The following is a 24,265-nucleotide window of genomic DNA, read 5'->3' on the forward strand; positions in this document are numbered from 1 at the left end:
TGTTATAATTGACATTGTGTTGAAAGAACCAGACCAGAAGTTGTGTAAAGTGTGATTCATGCTTCTGCGTAAAATCTACGCCGTGGCTACGTACGTAGTTACGTGGCGACACGGATCTGAAGTGCACCTCTCGAAAAATGTAACTACACGTCTTGGCGACACACATCACTCGGCCGTGGCTTAGTAGCGTTGCGTTGCGCCGTGAGAGATCGTCCTGTGTGCCGTGGAAAATGATCCGATTTTACTTAATTTATCCAACAAATATTTTTTGATTGAGTTACTGCAAATAATTTGCCATTGTTGCGCATCTGTGCCTGCAATGTGATGACTGGCAGAGAAATGAAATACTATTCTGTGTCAGTAGGTGGCAGTATAGCACAATAATGACAATATAATTACTGCCCCCTGGTGGCAGTGACAGGATGTACGCAGTAGGGCCGAGGTCATCGACGTAAGCCTGCAACAGCGATGGATACATTTTTAAAATGTAGAAAATGTGCCGTGGTGAAAAAAAGGTTGAAAAACACTGCCATAAACAACATGACATCAAGGAGAGGGTTAACTTTTCCTGCTACAGATTTCCCACCGTGGTCAGAAAGAACAGGGGAGACACACACACACACACACACACACACATGCGTGCTGGCTCGACGCACACAACAACGCACAAGTATAAACATCAGGCCACCTACGTAGGCTATGGCGAAGGCTCTGCGCGGAGCCTCCCCACAACCATAAATCACACTCAAGCGTGGACGAAGGAAAAACGTGTCTCGAGTGGCATTTGTCGCCTTTTGACATTCACGTTTGTTTCGAGGTCATGTTCTTTTTTTTCGAGGTTGTTTTCAACGACGCTTTTTTTCAATCTGTGCAGACATGTCCCGGGACCTCCCTAGATATTTGGAGCTCCTTATGTTGAACCCAAAGTTATGCCCTTGGATGTTTTTAAAGCTTTGATTTGGATTAATGTGTATCTGGGGAGATATTGGAGCCAAAAGAAACAAATATGGACAAGAGTGGATAAGAGTGCAGAGCCGGGAGACCTTCGCTGCTTGTGTAAAGAGCTTTTATTTCACGTATCTGGACAGAAATTTGAGGATTTTCCAGCTTATCTTGATACCGTTTACCTTGGCTGTGGTTTCGGCTGTTTCGGCCAAACTTGTCCACACGGAGTTGGGGTTTAGCTTTTCTTTTAAAAATAATTGTCCTTTGTTAGTTCTTCAAGTTCACATGCAGTTTGGTTAAAAACCTTTTTCTGTCCTCTTCTGTTTCTGGGTAAAGTCAGCCCTCCATGTTCCCACACAGAGTCCACAGCAGTCCCAGTAAAACCAGTAAAACCAGCGGAGCTTTTCGTCCAGAAGCTGAGTTGTGGAACTTGATGCGTCCTTCAACAGATGTGTAAACTATCTTTTTTTTCGCGATGTAGCTGGACACAACTGAAATGTCCAAATCCCCTGGAAGGAAAACGAAAAGTAAAACAAGGTTCAGCTGCACGGCACCTTCACGAGTTCATGAAACATGCGAGGAAACAGCAACAAACGTCTCACCGCTGTCGTGTTTGAGCATCTCGCTTGGGATCATGGAGAATCCGTCTCCGCCCGTCACTAGGTAGGACGGCACCACCACTCTGTAAACCGTCTCATCCTGAACCGGTTCGTAGTGAGGAACTCGACACTTTGTGCAGAGGATGCTGAGGCTCTTCACCAGATGCCCCTTGGGTTTGGACAAGTCAAACTCGACATGAAATCCTGTCGGGGGGGGACACGGAAACATCATCAGTCTGACTTATCCATCAATACGTGGCTGAGGGTTTAACATGTCAGGAGCACGGATTATCAAAAACTATCAAGCTGGCGTCAAATATCTGCTCAGATTTGCTGTCTTTAAACTAGGGATGGGTGGTGTTTGGTGTTTTAAGCCCCCAACGTCGTCTTCCAGGCAGCGCTGCCTGGTCCACACAAAAACATGCTCTGGTTTATTGGCATTTCTTTAAACCAATCACAATCGTTTTGGGTGGAGCTAAACTCCAGACGGAGCCGCTGTAAAATAGTCGTGCAACAGAAAACTCAGATTGGACAGATAGTCTAGCTAGCTGTCTGGATTTACCCTGCAGAGATCTGAGGAGCAGTTAACCATAGTCCTCACAAATCCACCAGAGGTTAGAACGCCGACACAAAGAAAGAGGAAGGGGACGGACATCCGGCCTATATGAGGGACATCCGGTGGAATTTTAGGTGGCACCGGAGAAATCCTAGAAATGAAACGTTGTCTATTTAGACTATACTTCTTGTGGTAATAATCATCGTTGATAATCATCAACGATATCCCATATTTTCCTGATATCGTGCAGCCCTTATATAATATATATATATATAAGAATTATGTTAAAATTACCGGACACTTGGAGGAACTCTCCGCTGCTCTGGCCGTAGCGTCTCACTGAGTGTTCGAAGGCTTTAAACAGCGTGGAGCCTTTCAGCTGCACCAGGTCGAAGGTTCCCCCGAAAGGTAAGACGGCGATCAGGTCCTCCATGGTGATCGAGCCTATAGCGACAACACATCAACACCGTTTTATAGAAGTCCCTCTGACAAAAACGGTTATCAAAGAAAACACCCAATCGTCAATGACTGGGCGTAGTTTCACTCTGAGGAAATATGCAATATGAAAAGACACGTAAATAGGATTTAAAACACGGGTGTCGTACTCAAAGTCCTCGCAAATTTAGATCCGGCCCACATATTAACTTAGGTTCACAATGAATTTTGGCCCGCCAAACCAAAGAGACAGGAAGTCTCTTTTCAAACTGCATTTACGAGCGTCACTCAAAGCACTTTGAGACTCAGAAATTCTCCAGAAGCAGAGAGTTTTCACATTCAGGCTGAGAAACAGGTTGTTGTGAGTGTGCGGTGTGGTAGCCTGCTTTTATAAAATGTAATCATTGTTTTGCTAAACTCTATGATGGCTAAGGCAAGGGCGTAACTCTGGAAAAAAACTGGAAAAAGCATCAAAAATGTTGAAAAAAACCCGACAAAAACCTTGACAAAATTATCGAAATAAAAACCTGCTTTCCTTCACAATAAAAGGCGACCAAAATGTTTAATAATTGTCAAAAAAAAAAATGGAAAAATGCGACAGAAACTCTGAAAAAATGTCGGGAATACGACAAAAACATTGAAAAGGCACAAAGACTTTGGGCCGAGTTTTTTTAGGGCTTTATGTCGACCCAACTGTAAGTTTGAAGATGTCAATAAAGTAAACATGTCTGGCCCTAGATGTGATTCGCATGTTCCAGTGTGGAATATTTCTCCCCTTTTCTTCTTTTTTAAATGTTACTTCCGTGGCATTGACTGAGTTACCGTTTCTGGTGCGTTCGTCCACAGACGTGCGGACGCCCCCTCCGTTGAAGATGCAGGCGCTGACGTGGTTCCACTGAAGAGCGTCTGCGGAGCGGATGTTGTTGTCGACCTGAATAACGGAAATCAGAAGCAGATTGTCTCGCTGACAAGGGCGTAACTTTGGGTTCAACATTGGAAGGGGGGGGGGGGTTGAGATCTCCAACTGTCTGTCTAGGGAGGTCCCGGGATATGTCTGCATGGATTTAAAAAAAGGCGACAAAAACAACGGAAAAATGATCGAAAAGAACTCGAAAAAAGAGACAAAAATGTCAAAAGGCGACAATTGTGGGAAAAAGCGACAAAAAGTTCAAAAAAAGCACTAAAAAGGAGACAAAAACTCAGGAAAAAAAAAAAAAACTCAGAGTATGAGGGCGTGTCCTGACAGTAGCTAGGTAAGGACTACTAGCCAGTCAGAAGCAGAGTATGAGGGCGTGTCCTGACAGTAGCTAGGTAAGGACTACTAGCCAGTCAGAAGCAGAGTATGAGGGCGTGTCCTGACAGTACCTAGGTAAGGACTACTAGCCAGTCAGAAGCAGAGTATGAAGGCGTGCCCTGACAGTACCTAGGTAAGGACTACTAGCCAGTCAGAAGCAGAGTATGAGGGCCCTGACAGTAGCTAGGTAAGGACTACTAGCCAGTCAGAAGCAGAGTATGAGGCGTGCCCTGACAGTAGCTAGGTAAGGACTACTAGCCAGTCAGAAGCAGAGTATGAGGGCGTGTCCTGACGGTACCTAGGTAAGGACTACTAGCCAGTCAGAAGCAGAGTATGAGGGCGTGCCCTGACAGTAGCTAGGTAAGGACTACTAGCCAGTCAGAAGCAGAGTATGAGGGCGTGTCCCTGACAGTAGCTAGGTAAGGACTACTAGCCAGTCAGAAGCAGAGTATGAGGGCGTGTCCTGACAGTACCTAGGTAAGGACTACTAGCCAGTCAGAAGCAGAGTATGAGGGCGTGTCCTGACAGTACCTAGGTAAGGACTACTAGCCAGTCAGAAGCAGAGTATGAGGGCGTGCCCTGACAGTAGCTAGGTAAGGACTACTAGCCAGTCAGAAGCAGAGTATGAGGGCGTGTCCTGACAGTAGCTAGGTAAGGACTACTAGCCAGTCAGAAGCAGAGTATGAGGGCGTGTCCCTGACAGTACCTAGGTAAGGACTACTAGCCAGTCAGAAGCAGAGTATGAGGGCATGCCCTGACAGTAGCTAGGTAAGGACTACTAGCCAGTCAGAAGCAGAGTATGAGGGCGTGTCCTGACAGTACCTAGGTAAGGACTACTAGCCAGTCAGAAGCAGAGTATGAGGGCGTGTCCTGACAGTACCTAGGTAAGGACTACTAGCCAGTCAGAAGCAGAGTATGAGGGCGTGTCCTGACAGTAGCTAGGTAAGGACTACTAGCCAGTCAGAAGCAGAGTATGAGGGCGTGTCCTGACAGTAGCTAGGTAAGGACTACTAGCCAGTCAGAAGCAGAGTATGAGGGCGTGCCATGCTAGCAGCTAGGTGAGCATTATAACGTGTGTTCCAAAGTGACCACGTTTGTCTCTGAAGTAAAGGCTGGACTACAATAGAGCTGTTTGGAGCAGTTTGTGAACAGTGTTTTCTGTTGGAGATGGTAAGTCCCTTTGGGGGGGACTTTGGGCTTTTTCACTTTGTAAACCTATAACGTGCACAAAAAAGATATATAACACAATAAAGGAAAGGGAAAAAGCCAAAAAGCATAATATGAGCACTTTAAACATAAATGTTACCATCTGAGGAATTGTACCAGAGTTACTGCAGCTTTACCCTCAAGTTGTTCTCAGGTCCAATTGGACCCGTTTTCAAAGTTTCTATTTCAGAAATATGGGTTTCGTTCAACCACATTGCCCAAAAATAACATTAAAAATAATAAAATGGTTTCAAAACAGTATCCAAATGAAACTTTGACATACATCAGCCTGTGATATCCATCAACATGCTGTACGTTCCTCTTATCTTAACCATTTTGTTTTCATGTACTCACGTTTCCTTGTTAAATACCTACCATGGCATCACAGATCAGGTTTCCCAGGTTGCACTCCCGAAAGCGACACTCCTCAGTGGTCCCATTCAGGAAGACCAGAGTCTTTCCCACTGTCTGAGCCGAGTAGCTGGCCAGATTCTTTTTCCATTCCTCCACGTCGGCCAGAACGTCCGGATCTGGATTAATCATTAAGCCATTCATTTCAGAAACATGAAAAAGACCTTTAGAAAAGTATTTATGCCTTTAGAGGGTAACTACCGTTTTTTTTTAACCTGTTTTTAAAATTATTTTCCTATATCTGTCTGTGTCTAAGTGACTGATGGGACCAACAATCTTTGACATTGGTCCAGTGTTAAGCGAGATCGCTGCCATCAGCAGCGGCGAAACAAACTACAATGCGTTCCTCAGGAGCGTTTATCTTTTTCTGAACTTTAACTAGTCGTTTTGGCACCTAAAACATGACGCTCGCAGCATGACGCTCACTTATTCTCGGCTAAACTCAACTGTAATGTCATCTCGCGGTGCTCTGTACCCGGCTCACATGTCCGTACGATTTCATGCGAACCTGTTCATGAGAATGTGTTGCTTTACCCTGTGGGATGTTTCCTGAATGGCATTTCCTGTGGACGTCAGCACCTTTCCCAGCCTCCGTAAAGGTCCAGCGTCCAACGTGTTTAGTTGTTCATTATCTAAATCTGTGTTGCCCGTTCACAAACTTGTCCTTTTTCATGAATATTTACCACCTCCATCAATCCCAAGTATTCCTTCTGGCTTGAAATGTAACATTTGCATTTGCATGAACTGGGGCAGACGCTCCATGTTCATGCTCCATCTAGAAATACGTTAGCCGGTAAGGGACATACAGGACATACTGCTCACTGTGTGTGTGTGTGTGTGTGTGTGTGTGTGTGTGTGTGTGTGTGTGTGTGTGTGAAAGGGACATACAGGACATACTGCTCCACCTTTCACGTTTTCTCTGTCACATGATAAACTAACAGCTGCTGCTAACGCTGCTAACGGGTATCGTAGCTTCCCGGCCCCCCGGCAAGTTTGAAGAAGGAAACATGGAGGACCACACGTATTCAAAATCCAAATTTCAGGAACAGGAGTCTTCTTCTTCTTCGCCCAGAAAAAGAAAAAGGAGATGGAAAAGAGGGAGAGACCGGCTTTTTGAAGCGTGAAGGCTACCGTAGCTGTGATACGTACTTTGAACTGCGTGGTGAGAGAGTTGATTGATATCTGATCTCAACGCTAGACGGGAGACATTCCCACACACTGGACCTTTTAAGCGGAGTTCGCTTCCCAAGGAAAACGTGTGCTTGTTCCTCGGGAGTGTTTAAACCCAAACCCTGATCTTTTTCTCTAATCTTAACTAGTTGTTTTGGTGCCTGAACTTAACTGTCGTCGCTGCATGATGCTCACATTTTTCGTCAGCTAAACTTAACTACAAACTGCCGCTGCCTGCCATGAGCTCTGTAGCCGGCGCCACGTGTGGTGTGTATAATACATGTGTTGCTTTACCCTGTGGGATGTTCCCGTCCAGCAGAATGGGGTTTCCTGCGGCTGTCTGCACATTCCCAGCATCATCAAAGGTCACTTTAAGATAACCCAGATATTTTCCAAAGGCGTAGGCCTGCACGACAGGAACCTTCCGCCCGTCGTCTGAGTCCACCATGAACGGATAAGGACCTGCAGGGACTTCAGAAGAAGGAGCGGATCCTGAGAAATAAAGTGTGGAGAGAAAGAAAGATTAAATTGAGAGTTCTGACTTTATTTTCAGAGTTTAAACTCACATTGGGCCTCTTCTTTCGTATTCTTTTGTATTCTGTTAACTTGTTAAAGTGCTCATATTATGCTCATTTTCAGGTTCATAATTGTAATTTGAGGTTGTACCAGAATATGTTTACATGGTTTAAGTTTCAAAAAACATATTTTTGTTGTACTCTCTCTCTCTCTCTCTCTCTCGTTTTTTTTTCTCATTTTTGTGAACAATGTGGCGAGGGATGGGGGGGGGGGGAGACGTAAAGGCGGAGTTAGCAAGCTAACGTTAGCCAACTAACACCGGCTGGCTGGCTTGCTGGTTCCACTGTGCTTTAATCCTGCATCGGTTACAGAGAATGAGCTGAACAGCTGGGTCTAACGTTAGCGGTCCGCTGACCCACTGCTGCTGGGTCTAACGTTAGCGGTCCGCTGAACCACTGCTGCTGGGTCTAACGTTAGCGGTCCGCTGACCCACTGCTGCTGGGTCTAACGTTAGCGGTCCGCTGACCCACTGCTGCTGGGTCTAACGTTAGCGGTCCGCTGACCCACTGCAGCTGGGTCTAACGTTAGCGGTCCGCTGACCCACTGCTGCTGGGTCTAACGTTAGCGGTCCGCTGACCCACTGCTGCTGGGTCTAACGTTAGCGGTCCGCTGACCCACTGTCGCTGGGTCTAACTGTCCCTCCTCACTCCCTGCAACTCCGAGAAGTCTCCCGAGCTGCGTCGGGTGGCTCTTCTCCCAGCGAGCTGCGACACAGTTTACGGCCCCACTGACCTGTATTATCACTATGACAACTAACAACAATCGCCATTTTGTTGTGTACCAATCAAATGACCACTGGAAACAGTTCAATGGCCTTTCTATCCATTCTATTTCTATGGCACCGACATTGGAAGTGCGGGGGACATGTCCCCCCCGTACCCCGTGTCCGCTACGCCCTTGGCGTCCAGGTTTTTCTGCCATCACTCCAAGAAAGACTTTGAACACATCATAAATTACCTGCCTCATGACAGCCCCAAAACCCCAACAGTGACTGAGCTCAGACAGAAAAACAACTTCTGAGAAAGTATCACCCCTGTGGTCACACTGTCAGCATTGGCATTACGTTTGGTATGACTAACACCCAACCAAACCGCTCTAAATCTGATGAGTTGTCTGTCAGGATCATACTCACTGTCTTACTCACGAGCACAACAAGTGAAATCACAGGTCTTACAAATACTGGACGGAACTGATCATCCAATGACGTCTTTTTAGAGAATGTTGTTATAAGCTGCTCACTGTCCTTTACTTCAGTAAAAGTACTAACAACACACTGTAAGAAATACTCTGTTACAATTAAAAGTCCTGCACTGAAAATGTTACTTAAAGTGCCCATATTATGCTCATTTTCAGGTTCATAATTGTATTTTAAGGTTGTACCAAAATAGGTTTACATGGTTTAATTTTCAAAAAACACCATATTTTTGTTGTACTGCACAGCTCTCTCTCACTGCTGCAGATCCTCTTTTCAGCTGGTCTCTGTTTTAGCTACAGAGTGAGACCTCTTTTTCTTCTTCTTCTGTACTATCTTTGATTGCACTCGCACATGCTCAGTAGCTCAGATGTAGATCATGTCAGCTAGCTAGCTCCATAGCCAGTAAAAGAAAGGCTGTTTCTCCACCTTCAGTCAGTTACAAGGCAGGATTAGCTGGGAGACTTCTTCTAAACGAGGGCGCACATGGAAGTAGTTCTTTTGGAGATTATGGTGAGCTGGTGTGTGTTGTAGCAGTGCTTTGCTATTGAGAATGAGGTAGCATGCTAGCGTTAGCATGCAAACGCTAATGCTACGAGCTAACAGTTGTGGTTAGCCAGCTCGTTTTGGCTTGTGACGTCACAAGTCGTGCCGATTTTGACCAGCTCACCCGGAGACTGAAGACAGGACACATTCAGAGACCGTGAATGTTTTTTTCATAATATGGGCACTTTAAGTAAAAGTCTGTAAGTAAGTAAGTTTACAACCAGTGGAGGACTTGTTGGAGCGTGTGAACACAGCCTCCCTCTTCCTTCAACCAGCCTCTAGAAAAGGTCAGCTCGTATCCAAAAACCTGTTGGTATCCATGTGTTTCACAATATTTAAAAGTAGCTTATTTTCTTTTTGGCCGAGATATCTCTATACTGCAGCCCTGCAAACTGTCGGCTGGTTGGTTTGTGTCCAGTAACCAGAGCAACGCACAGTGCTGACCGTAACAGGCAAGAGGCCGTAAACTGTCACAAACTGCAGTAAAAACCTTGTTTGAGACGCAGATTCTGAATGCGCTGTATACGTGTCCAAAGAATGTTTTTAAAAACCAGAATAATACCGGCATATATCACACATGACTTAACATGAAAATGCTATATTCAGAAAAAAGGCCTTATTCTGAAAATCCAAACAATTTACATGACCTGTTTTCAATTCTGAATATTGTCATATTTGGAATAATAGTGTGCATGAAAACGTACTCACTGATGCATAGGCGTAATTTATGGAGGTGGGGGGGGTTACAACCCCTCCAATAATCAAAACTGCCCGGGGTAATGAAGTCAAAGAGTTACATTGCTGTGGCAAGCAAATATTTGTTGTTAAGATGTACATAATTCCTAAAAAAAACACGTGTAATGTTTTGAATCTGCATACGGTTTACAGCAGATTACTTCATTAATAACAATAATATTAATATATTAATATAATAATATTCCCTCGGTTATAATTCCCCCCCCCCCTAATATGGAAACGTTTTCGCTATAGGTGGAGATCTAAACCTCTAAGTTCATGTTTCTTTTTCTTTTTGGGTCATCTGAATTTTACAGCACAAATCATAGGAGGTCTTGAATGAATCACTGACTAGTCAGTGCTGGCCGCCTGAATCCTTGAGTTGCTGTGCCCTGAGGTCCAAACCAACAACTCTTTTCCTCGGCCTGCTCAGTGACTGCTCACTGCTATTTATATAAAACACTACAGTCTTATTTATGGAGCACACCCACACGTGCATCGACATCATGTTTACTCGCGGGCTAACCGCGAATAAGTAAACTCAGAGTTTCCACTCGTAGCACAGCTCAGTGTCAGGCGTTGCAGCAGAGTGGAATGAAACAATAACAAGCAGTTTAGGATCTTTCCAAACGGACCAGTTCTGCTCAGTGAGAAACACAAGATCAAGTCAAGCAGGATATACGATAACTAAGAACATGTGTAATCTACAGCTGCACCCAGCTGTAACGCTCATTCGTCACAATTTGTTCCTAAAACCTGCCATCGTCAGCAACTCTGTTCACTGTAGTCTCTTAGTTTAAATTCATCGTTGGAGATGTCAGGAATTTATGATGCTACAATATCTTACACTTGGGGAAAAAAGAGCTTAAAGTATAGGGCATATTGACATATTGTACTTTTTACTCCACTACATTCATCTGTTCCAGCTTTAGTTACTAGTTACTTTACTCATTAAGGTTTCTGCACACAAAACACATGTAGTTTATACGATCTGATGTTTTATTCTAAAGTAAACTAGCCAACAATATAACGGCTACAAGTCCAGCTGAGACGATCAGACCATTAAACACACAACTGTTTGGATCCTTTACACTTTCTACAATGGGAGGATTCTTCTTTATTTAAATACTTTAACTACATTTTCCTGATGATACTTACAGACTTTTACTGAAGGAACATTTTCAATGCAGGAGTTTTACTTGTAACAGAGCATTTTTTACAGTGTAGTATTAGTACTTTTACTTAAGTAAAGGATCAGAATACTTCTTCCACTGCTGATCAATACCACGTTATATGACCACCAGGAGACACATTAGAGCCGTAAATAAAGATTTGACGGATCTACCTGTATAGAGGAACGTGTTGCTGTGTCCACCGATGACCACGTCGACTCCATGGACCTTCTTGGCGATCTCCTGGTCCATGGTGAAGCCTGAGTGACCCAGAGCGATGATCTTATTCACTCCCAGCGTCTGCAGTTTGTCCACCTGCAGCTGCAGGGCCGTCACCTCGTTCTCAAAGTGCAGGTGTGGTCCTGCAGAAGGTAACATGGACAGGTGAGAGGGGAGGTAGACGTCGAAACACTAGCTGTGTTCGTAACTATGAGGGGCCGTATAAGACATTATTCATTCTGGTATTAGATTCACTTAATGAAATCCATTTATTTTGTCTTCATTATATTTATTTGCCACAAATTCGAAGGGCTGCGACTGAATTTCAGAACCAGTGGAACAACCATGGTCTCTCAACACAAGGGGGGGGCAAACTCCACTTCAGCTTTGGCAAAGGGTCATAGTCAATGAATGGGGTTTATGACATAGACAATGACTTTGCTATATATATATATATATATATATATATATATATATATATATATATATATATATACATATACAGGTGCTGGTCATATAATTAGAATATCATGAAAAAGTTGATTTATTTCAGTAATTCCATCCAAAAAGTGAAATTTGTATATTATATTCATTCATCACACACAGAGTGATATATTTCAAATGTTCATTTCTTTTAATTGTGATGATTATAACTGACAACTAATGAAAATCCCAAATTCAGTATCTCCGAAAATTAGAATATTACTTAAGACCAATACAAAAAAGGATTTTTAGAAATGTTGGCCAACTGAAAAGCAGTATGAGCATGTACTGCACTCAATACTTAGTTGGGGCTCCTTTTGCCTGAATTACTGCAGCAATGCGGCGTGGCATGGAGTCGATCAGTCTGTGGCACTGCTCAGATGTTATGAGAGCCCAGGTTGCTCTGATAGAGGCCTTCAGCTCTTCTGCATTGTTGGTCTGGCGCATCGCATCATCCTCTTCACAATACCCCATAGATTTTCTATGGGGTTAAGGTCAGGCGAGTTTGCTGGCCAATTAAGAACAGGGATACCGTGGTCCTTAAACCAGGTACTGGTAGCTTTGGCACTGTATGCAGGTGCCAAGTCCTGCTGGAAAATGAAATCTGCATCTCCATAAAGTTGGTCAGCAGCAGGAAGCATGAAGTGCTCTAAAACTTCCTGGTAGATGGCTGCGTTGACCTTGGACCTCAGAAAACACAGTGGACCAACACCAGCAGATGACATGGCACCCCAAACCATCACTGACTGTGGAAACTTCACACTGGACTTCAAGCAACGTGGATTCTGTGCCTCTCCTCTCTTCCTCCAGACTCTGGGACCTTGATTTCCAAAGGAAATGCAAAATGTACTTTCATCAGAGAACATAACTTTGGACCACTCGGCAGCAGTCCAGTCCTTTTGGTCTTTAACCCAGGCGAGACGCTTCTGACGCTGTGTCTTGTTCAGGAGTGGCTTGACACAAGGAATGCGACAGCTGAAACCCATGTCTTGCATACGTCTGTGCGTGGTGGTTCTTGAAGCTCTGACTCCAGCTGCAGTCCACTCTTTGTGAATCTCCCCCACATTTTTGAATGGGTTTTGTTTCACAATCCTCTCCAGGGTGCAGTTATCCCTATTGCTTGTACACTTTTTTCTACCACATCTTTTCCTTCCCTTCGCCTCTCTATTAATGTGCTTGGACACAGAGCTCTGTGAACAGCCAGCCTCTTTAGCAATGACCTTTCGTGTCTTGCCCTTCTTGTGCAAGGTGTCAATGGTCGTCTTTTGGACAGCTGTCAAGTCAGCAGTCTTCCCCATGATTGTGTAGCCTACAGAACTAGACTGAGAGACCATTTAAAAGGCCTTTGCAGGCGTTTTGAGTTAATTAGCTGATTAGAGTGTGGCACCAGGTGTCTTCAATATTGAACCTTGTCACAATATTCTAATTTTCTGAGATACTGAATTTGGGGTTTTCATTAGTTGTCAGTTCTAATCATCAAAAGTAAAAGAAATAAACACTTGAAATATATCAGTCTGTGTGGAATGAATGTATACATTATACAAGTTTCACTTTTTGAATGGAATTACTGAAATAAATCAACTTTTCATGATATTCTAATTATATGACCAGCACCTGTATATATATATATATATATATATATATATATATATATATATATATATGTACAGACATGTAATGTTCCATCAATGAACATTACTATCAGTGACACAACGATGGAGACACTTCAGCAGACCTTTCATCCATTTGAAGATGATGGAAATCATGGTATGGATTTATTTTGCAACCTTGTGCATTTTCTTGAGAGGCATTCCTAATATTGTAACCATAATGCAGTCTTAAAAAAGAAACCAAACCTGTCCATATGCTACACTGCATAACTTGACAAAGACTAAGATTATGTTCACATCAATAGTAGAAACACACAGGATATTTACTTACTATAGTTGTGTAATATAAAGCAAAACTGCCTTTCACTGCCTATGTGACAGTACAGCACTTCACTTAAAGATACTGTTATAGTTTTAAGGTCATGGTATCATTGTATCATGTTTATTTATATGTTCAGAAAATTGTTAATGAAAAGGTGAAACACTGTAAAACCATATTTTTCATTCTTTTGGAGCTAAAGATCTCAATACATTGAATTAAAATCGGACTTTTTTTTAAATATGTCCTTTGTTGAACAGGATAAAAAAAAATCTAACAACATTAATACATTGGGAATCTGCAGAAATGGACATCAAGAGAAACAGAAAGCAGCGCAAGACAGAGCAGAAGAGACAACAGATGACAAAAGCAGAATTTATTTTTGCATTGCACATACAGCAACCAAATATCAAATACATAATGAAATAGTTAATAAGAACAATTTACTTCACATTTCATTGTGTAAAACTGTATTGGTCAAAGAACAAGACTAACAAGAGTCAACAAGTATAGGGCATCACTAACGAGTTTCTCACTAATAAGAGTCTAAATTACAATCTGTCAACATAATGCCAGTGTGTAGATCAGTTTTAGAAAGCAATGCCTTACCCAGTGCACCATACCAATATTTAATGTTATTAGGCAATATGTCATATCAGTCAGTGTGTCACCTATAGGATGCTTGTACATTAACAGTTATCCAAACAGTAAGATTTGGTGAACTCTTGAAGCTCAAAAATACTTACCTCAACAACAAGTGTTTGTTTGAATGGTCCATGCAAATAACTGTAAGAGTAATTAATGCAATCAAGCACAGATGATTAAAGCAGACACTATCAAAATTAAAATACCAATTAAATGCATCTATGAATTATCACTGAAAACAAGCAGTTTCAAGATTATTGGCAAAATAATCCTGGCCACAAAACCAAGCCAAATTCCACATTTTAAGCTTAACTCCACAATAGGTTTCTGCATTAAATATTGTTTTACCTTCATTGAACTCTGACAATCTGAACTGTACTTAATATGAAATGGCATGCATGTTCTTTAAAACAAGATGCAACAAACCCCACAAAAATTGTGGAATGATGGGACACCAAATATATGCGTGTCAGGAACTATTTTGTGATTATTTCAGTGCTGCTTCATGTATTTTGATCTATCTACAGATCGCGACTTGAACATGACCCTGCTTGAGTTTCTCAGCAAATCACAGCGTGAGGTTGACAGCCAATCACAGCGCGAGATATTATCTGCCAGCCGTTTCTACTATACTTTCTCTCACACACACACACACGCACGCACACACACACACACACACACACACACACACACACACACACACACACACACACACATTCTTCTCTCAGACATATTTTCTTCACACATGCATACATTTTCTTCTTATATACAAATATTATTTAAAATTTTGACTGCATGTGCATGAGATCAAAGATTTACGAATATGTATGTTAAGTATAGAAATATGAGAGAAAAATATATTTGTGTGTGAGTTAAAATATAGAAATATAAGAGAATGTGTGAGTTAAAAAACATTCTTATGAGAGAAAAAACCGTATGTATGTGAAAGGAGCATATATGTATGTGAGAGTACTGTAGACATTTCTATAATCTAGATGTGATATTCTCAGTATAAACGTTTTTATTATGTTGTGGCTCATTGCTGTGAGTTGTGTGTAAGTCATGAGACGATGGTAACAAGTTCCAGGGAGGACACACTTGTATTCCCTGTATAATGAATAGGCTAGCACAGATGGTTTAGCTTAAATACTTAAATGCTTTGAATACAGTTTATTATAGGTTATTAATGTGACTGTATGTAGAAACTGTTTTGTACCAGACAGAGAAGGAAAACAACAGGAAATGACTTAGGGTTGGTTGGTGTGTGTGCGTACGGTCGAGAGGAAAAGGTTAGGAGAAGCAAGAAGAGGAAGTTAAACCAGACAGAAGATTAACACCTGACTGCGGTATATGTATATATATACACACACACACACACACACACACACGCATGCACGCACCCATACTCACACACTCAGAGGGGCTCTCACTTGACAGAGACTTTGCTGACCTTGAGCTCCGTACACTCATGTCTGAAACTAGGGAAACTTAGTGTCATTTGTGAACCCACATATGTGTTTGGAATACTTAAACTGCTGTACTAGTAAAAGTTACTTGACTTGAATCTATCGTCTTTGAATTGATCTTTGAGTTCTGGTATCCATTAGTCTCATCAACAGACGTGCGGGAATTTGAGCACACAGATCAATTGGAGTTTTTTCCTAGCCTTCGGGCCTCCACCTTTCCCAAAATTCCCTTCAGTACCAGAATGAATAATGTCTTAAACGGCCCCTCATACACAACCGCTCCCTCATTCACTCACTCACTATTCCCTATATAGTGTTTATTAAAAAGGGAACTATATAGAGAACGACCAAACCAGATTTCGGACACCACACTGAAAACATCGTTGCGTGACTTGTGTCAGGAGATGTGCCCGTTGTTTGTGTGACGGAGGCGGGCGCGCCCAGCATCATGTAAACAAACCCAAACTAAAATGCTTCTAAAACGTCCCTGAAACCAACCGAGCACCCAGGAGAATAGTAACAGGTTGAATATATTATATATGTTCCATGTTACATTTCCACTCTTTAGAAACCAAAGCCCGCTCCATTTTCCCTTTACATTGTGGTATACGGGAGTAAGATGTAGGGTACATCGTACACTCAAATTAGCAGTGCACTGTGGGTATTTTATAGCGGACTATATAGTGAATGAAATTAACCGCGGAGAATTTGCCACTACAAACACTACAAAATGGCGAACACACTATATAGGGAACTATTTTCGTGATAGGGGGCGGTTTCCAACGCAGCTACTGTTAGTCCTGACCTAGGGCACGTTCAATCTCAAAACGGTGTGCACCGTCTTGCTACGGTTTCCTGGTTGAAAGACGTGTTTCCTCGGAACGGTGTGCAATGTGCTTTGAGGTATGTTTATCTCTCGTTTGGTGCGGGTGTGTCTCTCGTTTATTGGCTGTGTCCCAGGTGATGTCCAATCAGCAGAGACGTGTCTGTAAACCCGTAGGCACACAACAGCGTGTTCAACGCACCCCCATTTCAGTTTAAAAGAACGCGTTTCTACGTTTTGTTGGGGCTGAACTTGGCCCTAGTCTCACATGTCCAGCTCTACCTCCACAGCGCTGCGGAGGAAGGTCTGGTTAGTCCACACAGCATTCCGGGATGGGAGGAAAACGTGCTCTGGTTTATTGGCATTTCTTTAAACCAATCACAATCATCTTGGGCAGGGCTAAGCTGCGGACAGAGCCACGGTGCCTCTGCTAAATAGTCTCAGGAAGGAACTTGTTTTGGTGGAACATGTGTACGTTCAAAAGTAGTTTTAGTCGTGCAACAGAAAACTCAGATTGGACAGATAGTCTAGCTAGCTGTCTGGATTTACCCTGCAGAGATCTGAGGAGCAGTTAACCATAGTCCTCACAAATCCACCAGAGGTTAGAACGCCAACACAAAGACAGAGGAAGGGAATGACAATGGAAGACATCCGGCGGATGTTCCGGCGGCACCGGAGCAATCCCGAAAAAGGCAATGTCCACGATATAGACTACCAACTTCATAATCACGGCACTTGAAATGACTACAAACTCCGGCATCCTATCTGTCAAACATCTCAACTTCAGTTTAAATCACAGAGGTTCAGTGATATGGATCAGATCAGTTTTTTTTCTATGGGATGTCTTTGTAAACAACCCATGTAACCCCTAATATTATTTAACCTTTCATATTTATTCTGTTGATTTGATATTGTGTGTAATTTGAGTTTTGGCTTTTTATTCTTCTCTTTCTTCACGTTATCAGTATTTTAGTTTCTTTCTATTTTGATTGGAGTACGCATTGGAGAGTACCCAGATAAAGGCCCTTCTGAGTTTGTTTTTTGCATCTCTCCATCACATCTTTTATTGATTATTGTGTATATTAATCTGCAGTATTTGTATATGTGTAAACCGATAAACTAAACTAAACTGAGAGAGTGTGTATATCATGTTTACAGTGTGGAGGGCTTCACATGAACACAGGAAAGAGTTAGAAGCAAACACCAAATTCCAGATCATCAGACAGCTAATTCAGAAACATCCACTTACACTCACCAGGTTGGGACAGAGCAGACGTTTCCTGGGATGTGTATCCCACCACGCCGACCCTCTCGCCCCCCACCGTGAGGATCTTATAAGGTAAAAAAGAGCTGCCAAATGTCGAGGCCAGAGTTTGGTCTGGTTTGATGTTGGCGCCGAGGACAGGACACTGGATCTGCTCCAGGAACGGCTTCATGAGTCCCTCCACTCCGTTGTCAAACTCGTGGTTTCCAAAAACCTGAAAAAAAGGAAATGGAAAGTCAAATATGAAACTGCAGAAAGACATTCAGACAGTTGCTCTCACTAATAGCAGACACACATCACAAATAAATCATTGTTTAGTAAAACCCTCACGGACTTGTTTCTCTAGATTCTGCAGGTAGTGAAAGATGAACTAAGAAAGAGGAGACTTTCAACACCAAGCCGAATACCAACATGAAATGATCAACGGTGCAAGAAGTACTGTAGAAATATTTCTATAACCTAGATGTGTTATTCTCAGTAGAAAAGTTTATAATATAGCTTAAGCTTTGATTACATTATAGTTCAGGAATGTGAAGTGTATGTTAGAAACTGTTTTTTAGCACCAGACGGATAGGTGGAACGGCAGGGGGTGGCTCTCGGATCAGTGTGTGTATGTGTGAGAACTGAAGAAATCTACCCAGAGACAGAGAATGACGCCATCAATGAAGAAGATAAAAAGATTAGGGATATGGTCAGACGGGGTTCACAATTTTGAGACTGAGTGGACCTGAACCCTGTGCACTTTTGTTTGCGGTCAGGGAAACTTAGGATCTTTTTTGGGAACCCACACGTGTGTTTGAACTTAAATGCTGTGGACTTCAGTAAACTTTCTTGACTTTAATCTATCGTCTCAGTTTTGATCCCTGAGTTCTGGTGTCATTAGTCTCATTAACCAACGCACGGGAATTAGAGCGTATAGATAATTGGAGTCAGAACTTCCTTGGGCCTTCGAGCCAGTACTTTTTTTTTTTAAATATTCCCTTCAGTACTCAGATCCTTTACTGAAGTAAAAGTAGAAATACCACAGTCTTGGTGTTGTACACAATGTGTTGCTCATTTGCTTTACTGAAGCTGCAGCGTGTAATGTCTTTACATCTGATGTTTGAGGCCTCAGCAGGGAACGGTACAGGATTTATTCTCTATCAAGATTTAAAGTGGTGCAAAAACTAAAAGGCACAGAAGGCAGACAGCTGATCCATTAAAACGTTGCTCTCTGAGTTGCTGCAATTAAGCAAATTAAAACCAACTATTGGCCTACGGAGCTGAATCAATGAATCAACGTCGGCATTTTTTGCTGAGTCGAGTCTGATTCGTCTGCTCTGAACTGAGACTTTTCTGTTTTATCTTTGATGGTTTTAGTAATGTTCATAGATCCCCGTCATTAAAAATGTGGGATGCGATGGCCAGTTATTTTATTTTCACATAATACTACATACAAGACATTAGTTTGGTTCAAAATTGCTTCATTATAGCACCAAGCGACCGGGGGGTCAGGGAGTCCTCCCCCATAACATTTTCAGTATCAGAACACAATGCAATTTCCTGCATTCTGGTGACTTTTTATGCAACAATGTGTGCCTTCTCTGCATTTATGGTGCAAATGTCATCATTTACGTTAAGTAAATTATTATTGTTATTATTATTATTAATAAGGGGTCCAAGACCAAGGGGGCTGGGATTCCACGTATGCAAGGCAATGAAGATCCCAGTACCAGTATGTAAGTATTTTATACGGTACCGCCGCCGCCAGCGACATCATATTCATTTCCAGCAAAACTGCAGAGAATGCAGAAAATCCATGTTATGTTCTTCTTCAGAAAGTAATATAAATAACCATAGTTATTGGATATCATTGTTACCTCTAATTTTTTCTGTCAATGTCCACTGAAGAAACAACAATAAAGAGGCTAATCGTGGTTTTCATTTAATTCTGATGGTGTAATATATATCCAACCAAATGAGCACTGTAATGGCAATAGTGTTTGTAAAAAGCTTCACTTTTTTATGAACAAAAGTATACAGAGCATGGTCATTGTTAAATACAACATGCCAGTTATTCCCTCTGTCCAGCTACAAGATGATGGTAAAATATCCAGAGTTCATTTCAATGCTATTATAGCTGGAATCTGTTGGGTTGTCAATTTACATAGATTTGAAATATTTGTGTCATTATCAGTAAAGGCTGTCAGTTAGGTTGAGTGCAATCAACAAACTATCGGAGAGAGGCAAAAAATGAGTGAGTTGAAGCAAATCATCATGAATATTTGTAAGGAAGATTGAAACAGTGGGTCATTAAAAGAACTAAGATTATTAAAGCTAATTGTAGATGGATCAAGAATACTTTCCCTGGTGAAGAAAACACCATCACAACAGTTGGCCAGCTCAATTGTCCCATTACTTTTGGTCCCTTAAAAAGTGGGAGGCACATATACAAACTGTTGTAATTCCTACACCGTTCACCTGATTTGGATGTAAATACCCTCAAATTAAAGCTGAAAGTCTGCAGTTAAAGCACATCTTGTTCGTTTCATTTCAACTCCATTGTGGTGGTGTATAGAGCCAAAAAGATTAGAATTGTGTCGATGTCCCAATATTTATGGACCTGACTGTATGTCAGACTGACTGAATGACATATGATGTTCATTCTTCTTAGAAAACAAAAAAGAAGAAAAAGACAATCCCACTACTCAATACTACCATATCACAATACTTCTAGAATCGTAATGCGAATCGAATCAGCACCCATGTATCGTGAAAGAATCAAATCGAGACAAAAGCATATCGTCCCAGCCCTACTCTCCACGGTCTGCTGCGTGCAAATACACTGGAGGAAGAAACAGGGGACTGGTGTTGTTTTTATTACATAACCCACAGGAATATTTTCTCTCTTCTTTCCCGCTGCTACATGCTGGCCAGACTGAGACAGAGACTTTCGGGGAAAAGTGCAGGAGGAAGGCATCTGGGAGGACTTTGGTTGTTATGAGCCGTCTCTTTCCTCTCTGAGGTCTCACCCACCTCCTTTTTTTGCACATTTGTTGACTACTTGAAGGGCTCCGGCCCCGAAGCTTTTCTCCAAAGCCCCGAATCTTTGAGGTTTTTAAAGTAACTTCAACTTTGTGTCATTTCCTTTTTCGCACATTTGTTAACTTTAACTGGTAACGGATTATTTATAATATGTGGTTTTGCTACTTGTACTTAAGAAAAGGATCTTAATATTTCCTCCATTACTGGAAATAAAACACATTTTTGTCATTATAAACTCAACATATCGTTAGTGGGATTAAAAGAAATAATGAATCAACTTCCAATTGGGATCAATAAAGTCAACATCACTTTAAACTCCCAATCAAACATTTCATCATTTTGTTATGCTGCAAGTATGAATGTTATGCATGTAAGTTTAAGTTTTGTTTGTACGATGTACGATGTATATGTTTTTATGTTTTGGCTGTTCCTTTTATGTATCGTGAGTATGAATGTTATGGATGTTTGTAATCCAGTTTATGTAATATTAACAGGAGACCCCCAGAACGAGTAGCTTCTGTTTAAGACAGACAGAAACTAATGGGGAACAAACCAACATTAGACACCCTCCTTTTCCATTGTGTGTGGATTCAAATCAGCAGACAGAAAGCTGATCAGTCTGTAGTTTAGAGCTGCAATCAATTAGTTGTCAACTATTAAAATAATCGCAGACTATTTTGATCATTAGTTTGAGTCATTTTTTTATATAAAAAAAAAAAGGTAAAACTTCTGTGATTCCAGCTTGTTAAATGTGAATATGTTCCAGTTTCTTCTCTCCTCTGTGACAGTAAACTGAAGCTCTTTGAGTTGTGGATAAAACCATAGACAGTAAAAGAATGGACAGAGCGAAGACGTATATTTCGACGGAGACCAGTGAAGGACATTAGAAGCTCTTTCCCGGTGATGGCTGAGCGTTACTGAGCAGCCTCCAACTGAGCTTGAAGACGTAGATGTGACGTGAGCAACCTGTCTGAAAGTTGGAAGTCTTCTGGTAGCTGTGCCAAGAGAAATCTCAATCATTCCCAATCTAGCAGAGACGGAGAGCGTAGGTATATGTAAGGAGATAACATAGACACAGGCTCATTATTGATCACTAAAATGATAGTTAACATTAGTCATTACACTTAAACAGCTGATGGAAGTCCAAACTGCCTGCGAGCTTCTCCTGACTATACAATCATTTTGCGTGGTTATGACACAATCGTTAGCCTATTGTTATAAAAACGTCTGCTACGGAGCCATAACGTGAGCTACAAGGTAATGGAGCCTTTTATACATTGTCGTGTTTCTTTAGAAATAAACAACAGACAAATAGAGTCTTTAAATGCTTCAGATGTAAAGTTATTCTCTGTCAAAGTGACGCCAAAATGAATAGGAGTCAACAGTGTTGGGGAGTAACGGAGTACATGTACCGGCGTTACGTATTCAGAATACAAATTATGAGTAACTGTACTCCTAATCAATGGATTGCATGACGATACTTCTCTGTTTCACGGGTTTATTCACTCTCGCAACTCCATGCATTTCCCAGAAGCCCCAATATGAAAACGAAAAAGTGAGCTATCTGCGTGATCACTGATAGAGGTAGAGATGGAGCCAGGGCAGGAATGGTTTCTATCTTGGAAATTCAAACAGCATTTCACATTAAAGAAAGAGAAGGGAGAAGGAAATATAACTGTGCACTGCAGTGCAACTTCTGCTTAGCAGCAACCAACTTCCTTTCAGCGCCCAGATTCCTCCACCTCCAACCTGAAGAAGCATCTTAAAGTACGTTATTTTTAGCCAAGCGTAGTCGTCTGCTGTGGTTTTACTGCTGTTGACGTGTGACTTTACATTCTCCTACGTGCTGATTAACTAGCCCCAGAGCTGTTGAAAGACTAGCCGCGTTTGACATGTTAGCTAACGTTAGCTAAACTTAGCTCGTGGTAGCTTAGACTGTGGTTAGATTGTTGTAGTATGCAGTTCAAGACTACAAATACAACAATCTATCTGGTTGTTCAGGTACACATTCAGCCAGATGGACCAGAAGAACACACCAGAACAGGCCTGTTTAGTGAACTGGATGTGATGGCTGCATTCCTACTTATAACATGCAGTTCAATATGGAAGTACTCCAAGTATTCCGTTACGTTACTCAGACTGAGTAACGTAACGGAATACGTTACAAATGACATTTTTGGGCATGTATTCTGTACTCTGTAACGGAATACGTTTTGAAAGTATCCTTCCCAACACTGGGAGTCAATGGGATGCTAACGGCAGGGTTTAGGCTTGTTAGCCTACAATCTCTCCATAGAAGGTACACTATTCAGATGCTCGCTTACCCCCCTTGGACAAAACAAGACATTTGAGGACATCGTCTTGATCGACATCTGTCAAAGTTTTTCCGACATTTTAAAGACCAATTCAATTCAATTTTATTTATAGTGTCAATCATAACAGGAGTTGTCACACTATAATAGCCAAATGCCAACACTAATAATCTATTGAGTGGCTGGTAAAATGTTAACATTCATCAGCAGCACCCACCCAGCACACACACACACACACACACACACACACACACACACACAGGTTTGTGGCACTATCTTTGTGGGGACCCGTCATTGACATAATGCATTCCCTAGCCCCTTACCCTAACCTTAACCATCCCAACTAAATCCCTAACCTTAACCCTTACCCTCACCCTAACCAGAACCTAATTCTAATCCTAATCCTAAAACCAAGTCTTAACCCTCAAACAGACCTTTAAACTTGTGGGGTCCAAGCATTTTGGCCCCACAAAGCTGTCGGGACCCCACAAGTATACTGGACTCACGGTTTTTGGACCCCACGACGAATAAAGTTAAACAAGCCCACACACACACACACACACACACACACACACACACACACACACACACACACACACACACACACTAAACTAAACCTATTCATCTCTCCATGTGTTTCTCACCATGGCATCATAACGCAGTTTGTTCATGAAGTGTGCTGCCTCGGCTCCCTTGTAGTAGCTGAACCACACGGTCCCCTGGAACTGGTCCCCGGCGTCCAGCAGTAGCACGTTGCTCTCGGTGCTGCGGATCCGCTGTATCACCGTCGCTCTGCGGGCCACGCCGGCGAAACACTCCCTGCTGCTGCCGCCGCATTTCCCGGAGTACTTGCTGGTCTCCTCCACCCGAGCGTGCACGTCGTTGGTGTGAAGGAGAACCAGGTCCCAGGCCGCGGATGGGGACAGGGAGAAACCCAGCAGCAGGATCGGAAGGAGGAGGCAAAGCCGCGGAAGAGCGCTCCGCTCCGGTCGCACCGCTCCCATCTCTCTGCTGCGCGCAAAAAAAGTCTGGAGGAAGAAAGAAAACCTGGGACTGTGGTTGTTTTTTCTTACACGACCCACATTAATCTTACCCTCTCTGCTTCCTATTGAGTCCCTTAGTACATTAAATAAGTTCCACTGAGGCTACATGTTGGGCAGACAGAGCTTGTCTGGACGCGCCTTCGGGGGAAAGTGGAGGAGGAAGGCACCAGAGAGGACTTTCGTTTGTACGATACGCCTTTTCCTCTCTGAGGTCCCCCCA

The 24,265-nt window shown here is 42.4% G+C and overlaps 1 protein-coding gene across 1 annotated transcript; it reads right to left on the bottom strand.

Moving 5' to 3' along the window:
* Positions 1–1,049: 1,049 nt before the first annotated feature.
* LOC144533593 (5'-nucleotidase-like) lies at positions 1,050–24,265 on the bottom strand. Its single transcript, XM_078275062.1, has 9 exons — positions 23,647–24,265; positions 17,658–17,880; positions 11,011–11,199; positions 6,911–7,108; positions 5,411–5,565; positions 3,358–3,466; positions 2,395–2,544; positions 1,548–1,748; positions 1,050–1,454 (listed from the first exon to the last, which is right to left on the bottom strand). Exons 1-9 carry the CDS (start codon positions 24,004–24,006, stop codon positions 1,282–1,284), a joined length of 1,758 nt encoding a protein of 585 aa, XP_078131188.1. The 5' UTR covers positions 24,007–24,265; the 3' UTR covers positions 1,050–1,281.

The sequence above is a fragment of the Sander vitreus genome, chromosome 18 (genome assembly GCF_031162955.1).
Source record: "Sander vitreus isolate 19-12246 chromosome 18, sanVit1, whole genome shotgun sequence".
Classification (NCBI taxonomy): domain Eukaryota; kingdom Metazoa; phylum Chordata; class Actinopteri; order Perciformes; family Percidae; genus Sander; species Sander vitreus.

Bases quoted from the DNA above. Each gene is read 5' to 3' on its own strand.
- LOC144533593 (XM_078275062.1), bottom strand. From the start codon at position 24,006: ATGGGAGCGGTGCGACCGGAGCGGAGCGCTCTTCCGCGGCTTTGCCTC. The intron at 1,749-2,394 runs GTAATTTTAACA...CCCCCCCGACAG, and splicing joins AGAGTTCCTCCAAGTGTCCG to GATTTCATGTCGAGTTTGAC. The intron at 1,455-1,547 runs GTGAGACGTTTG...TTTTCCTTCCAG, and splicing joins GATGCTCAAACACGACAGCG to GGGATTTGGACATTTCAGTT.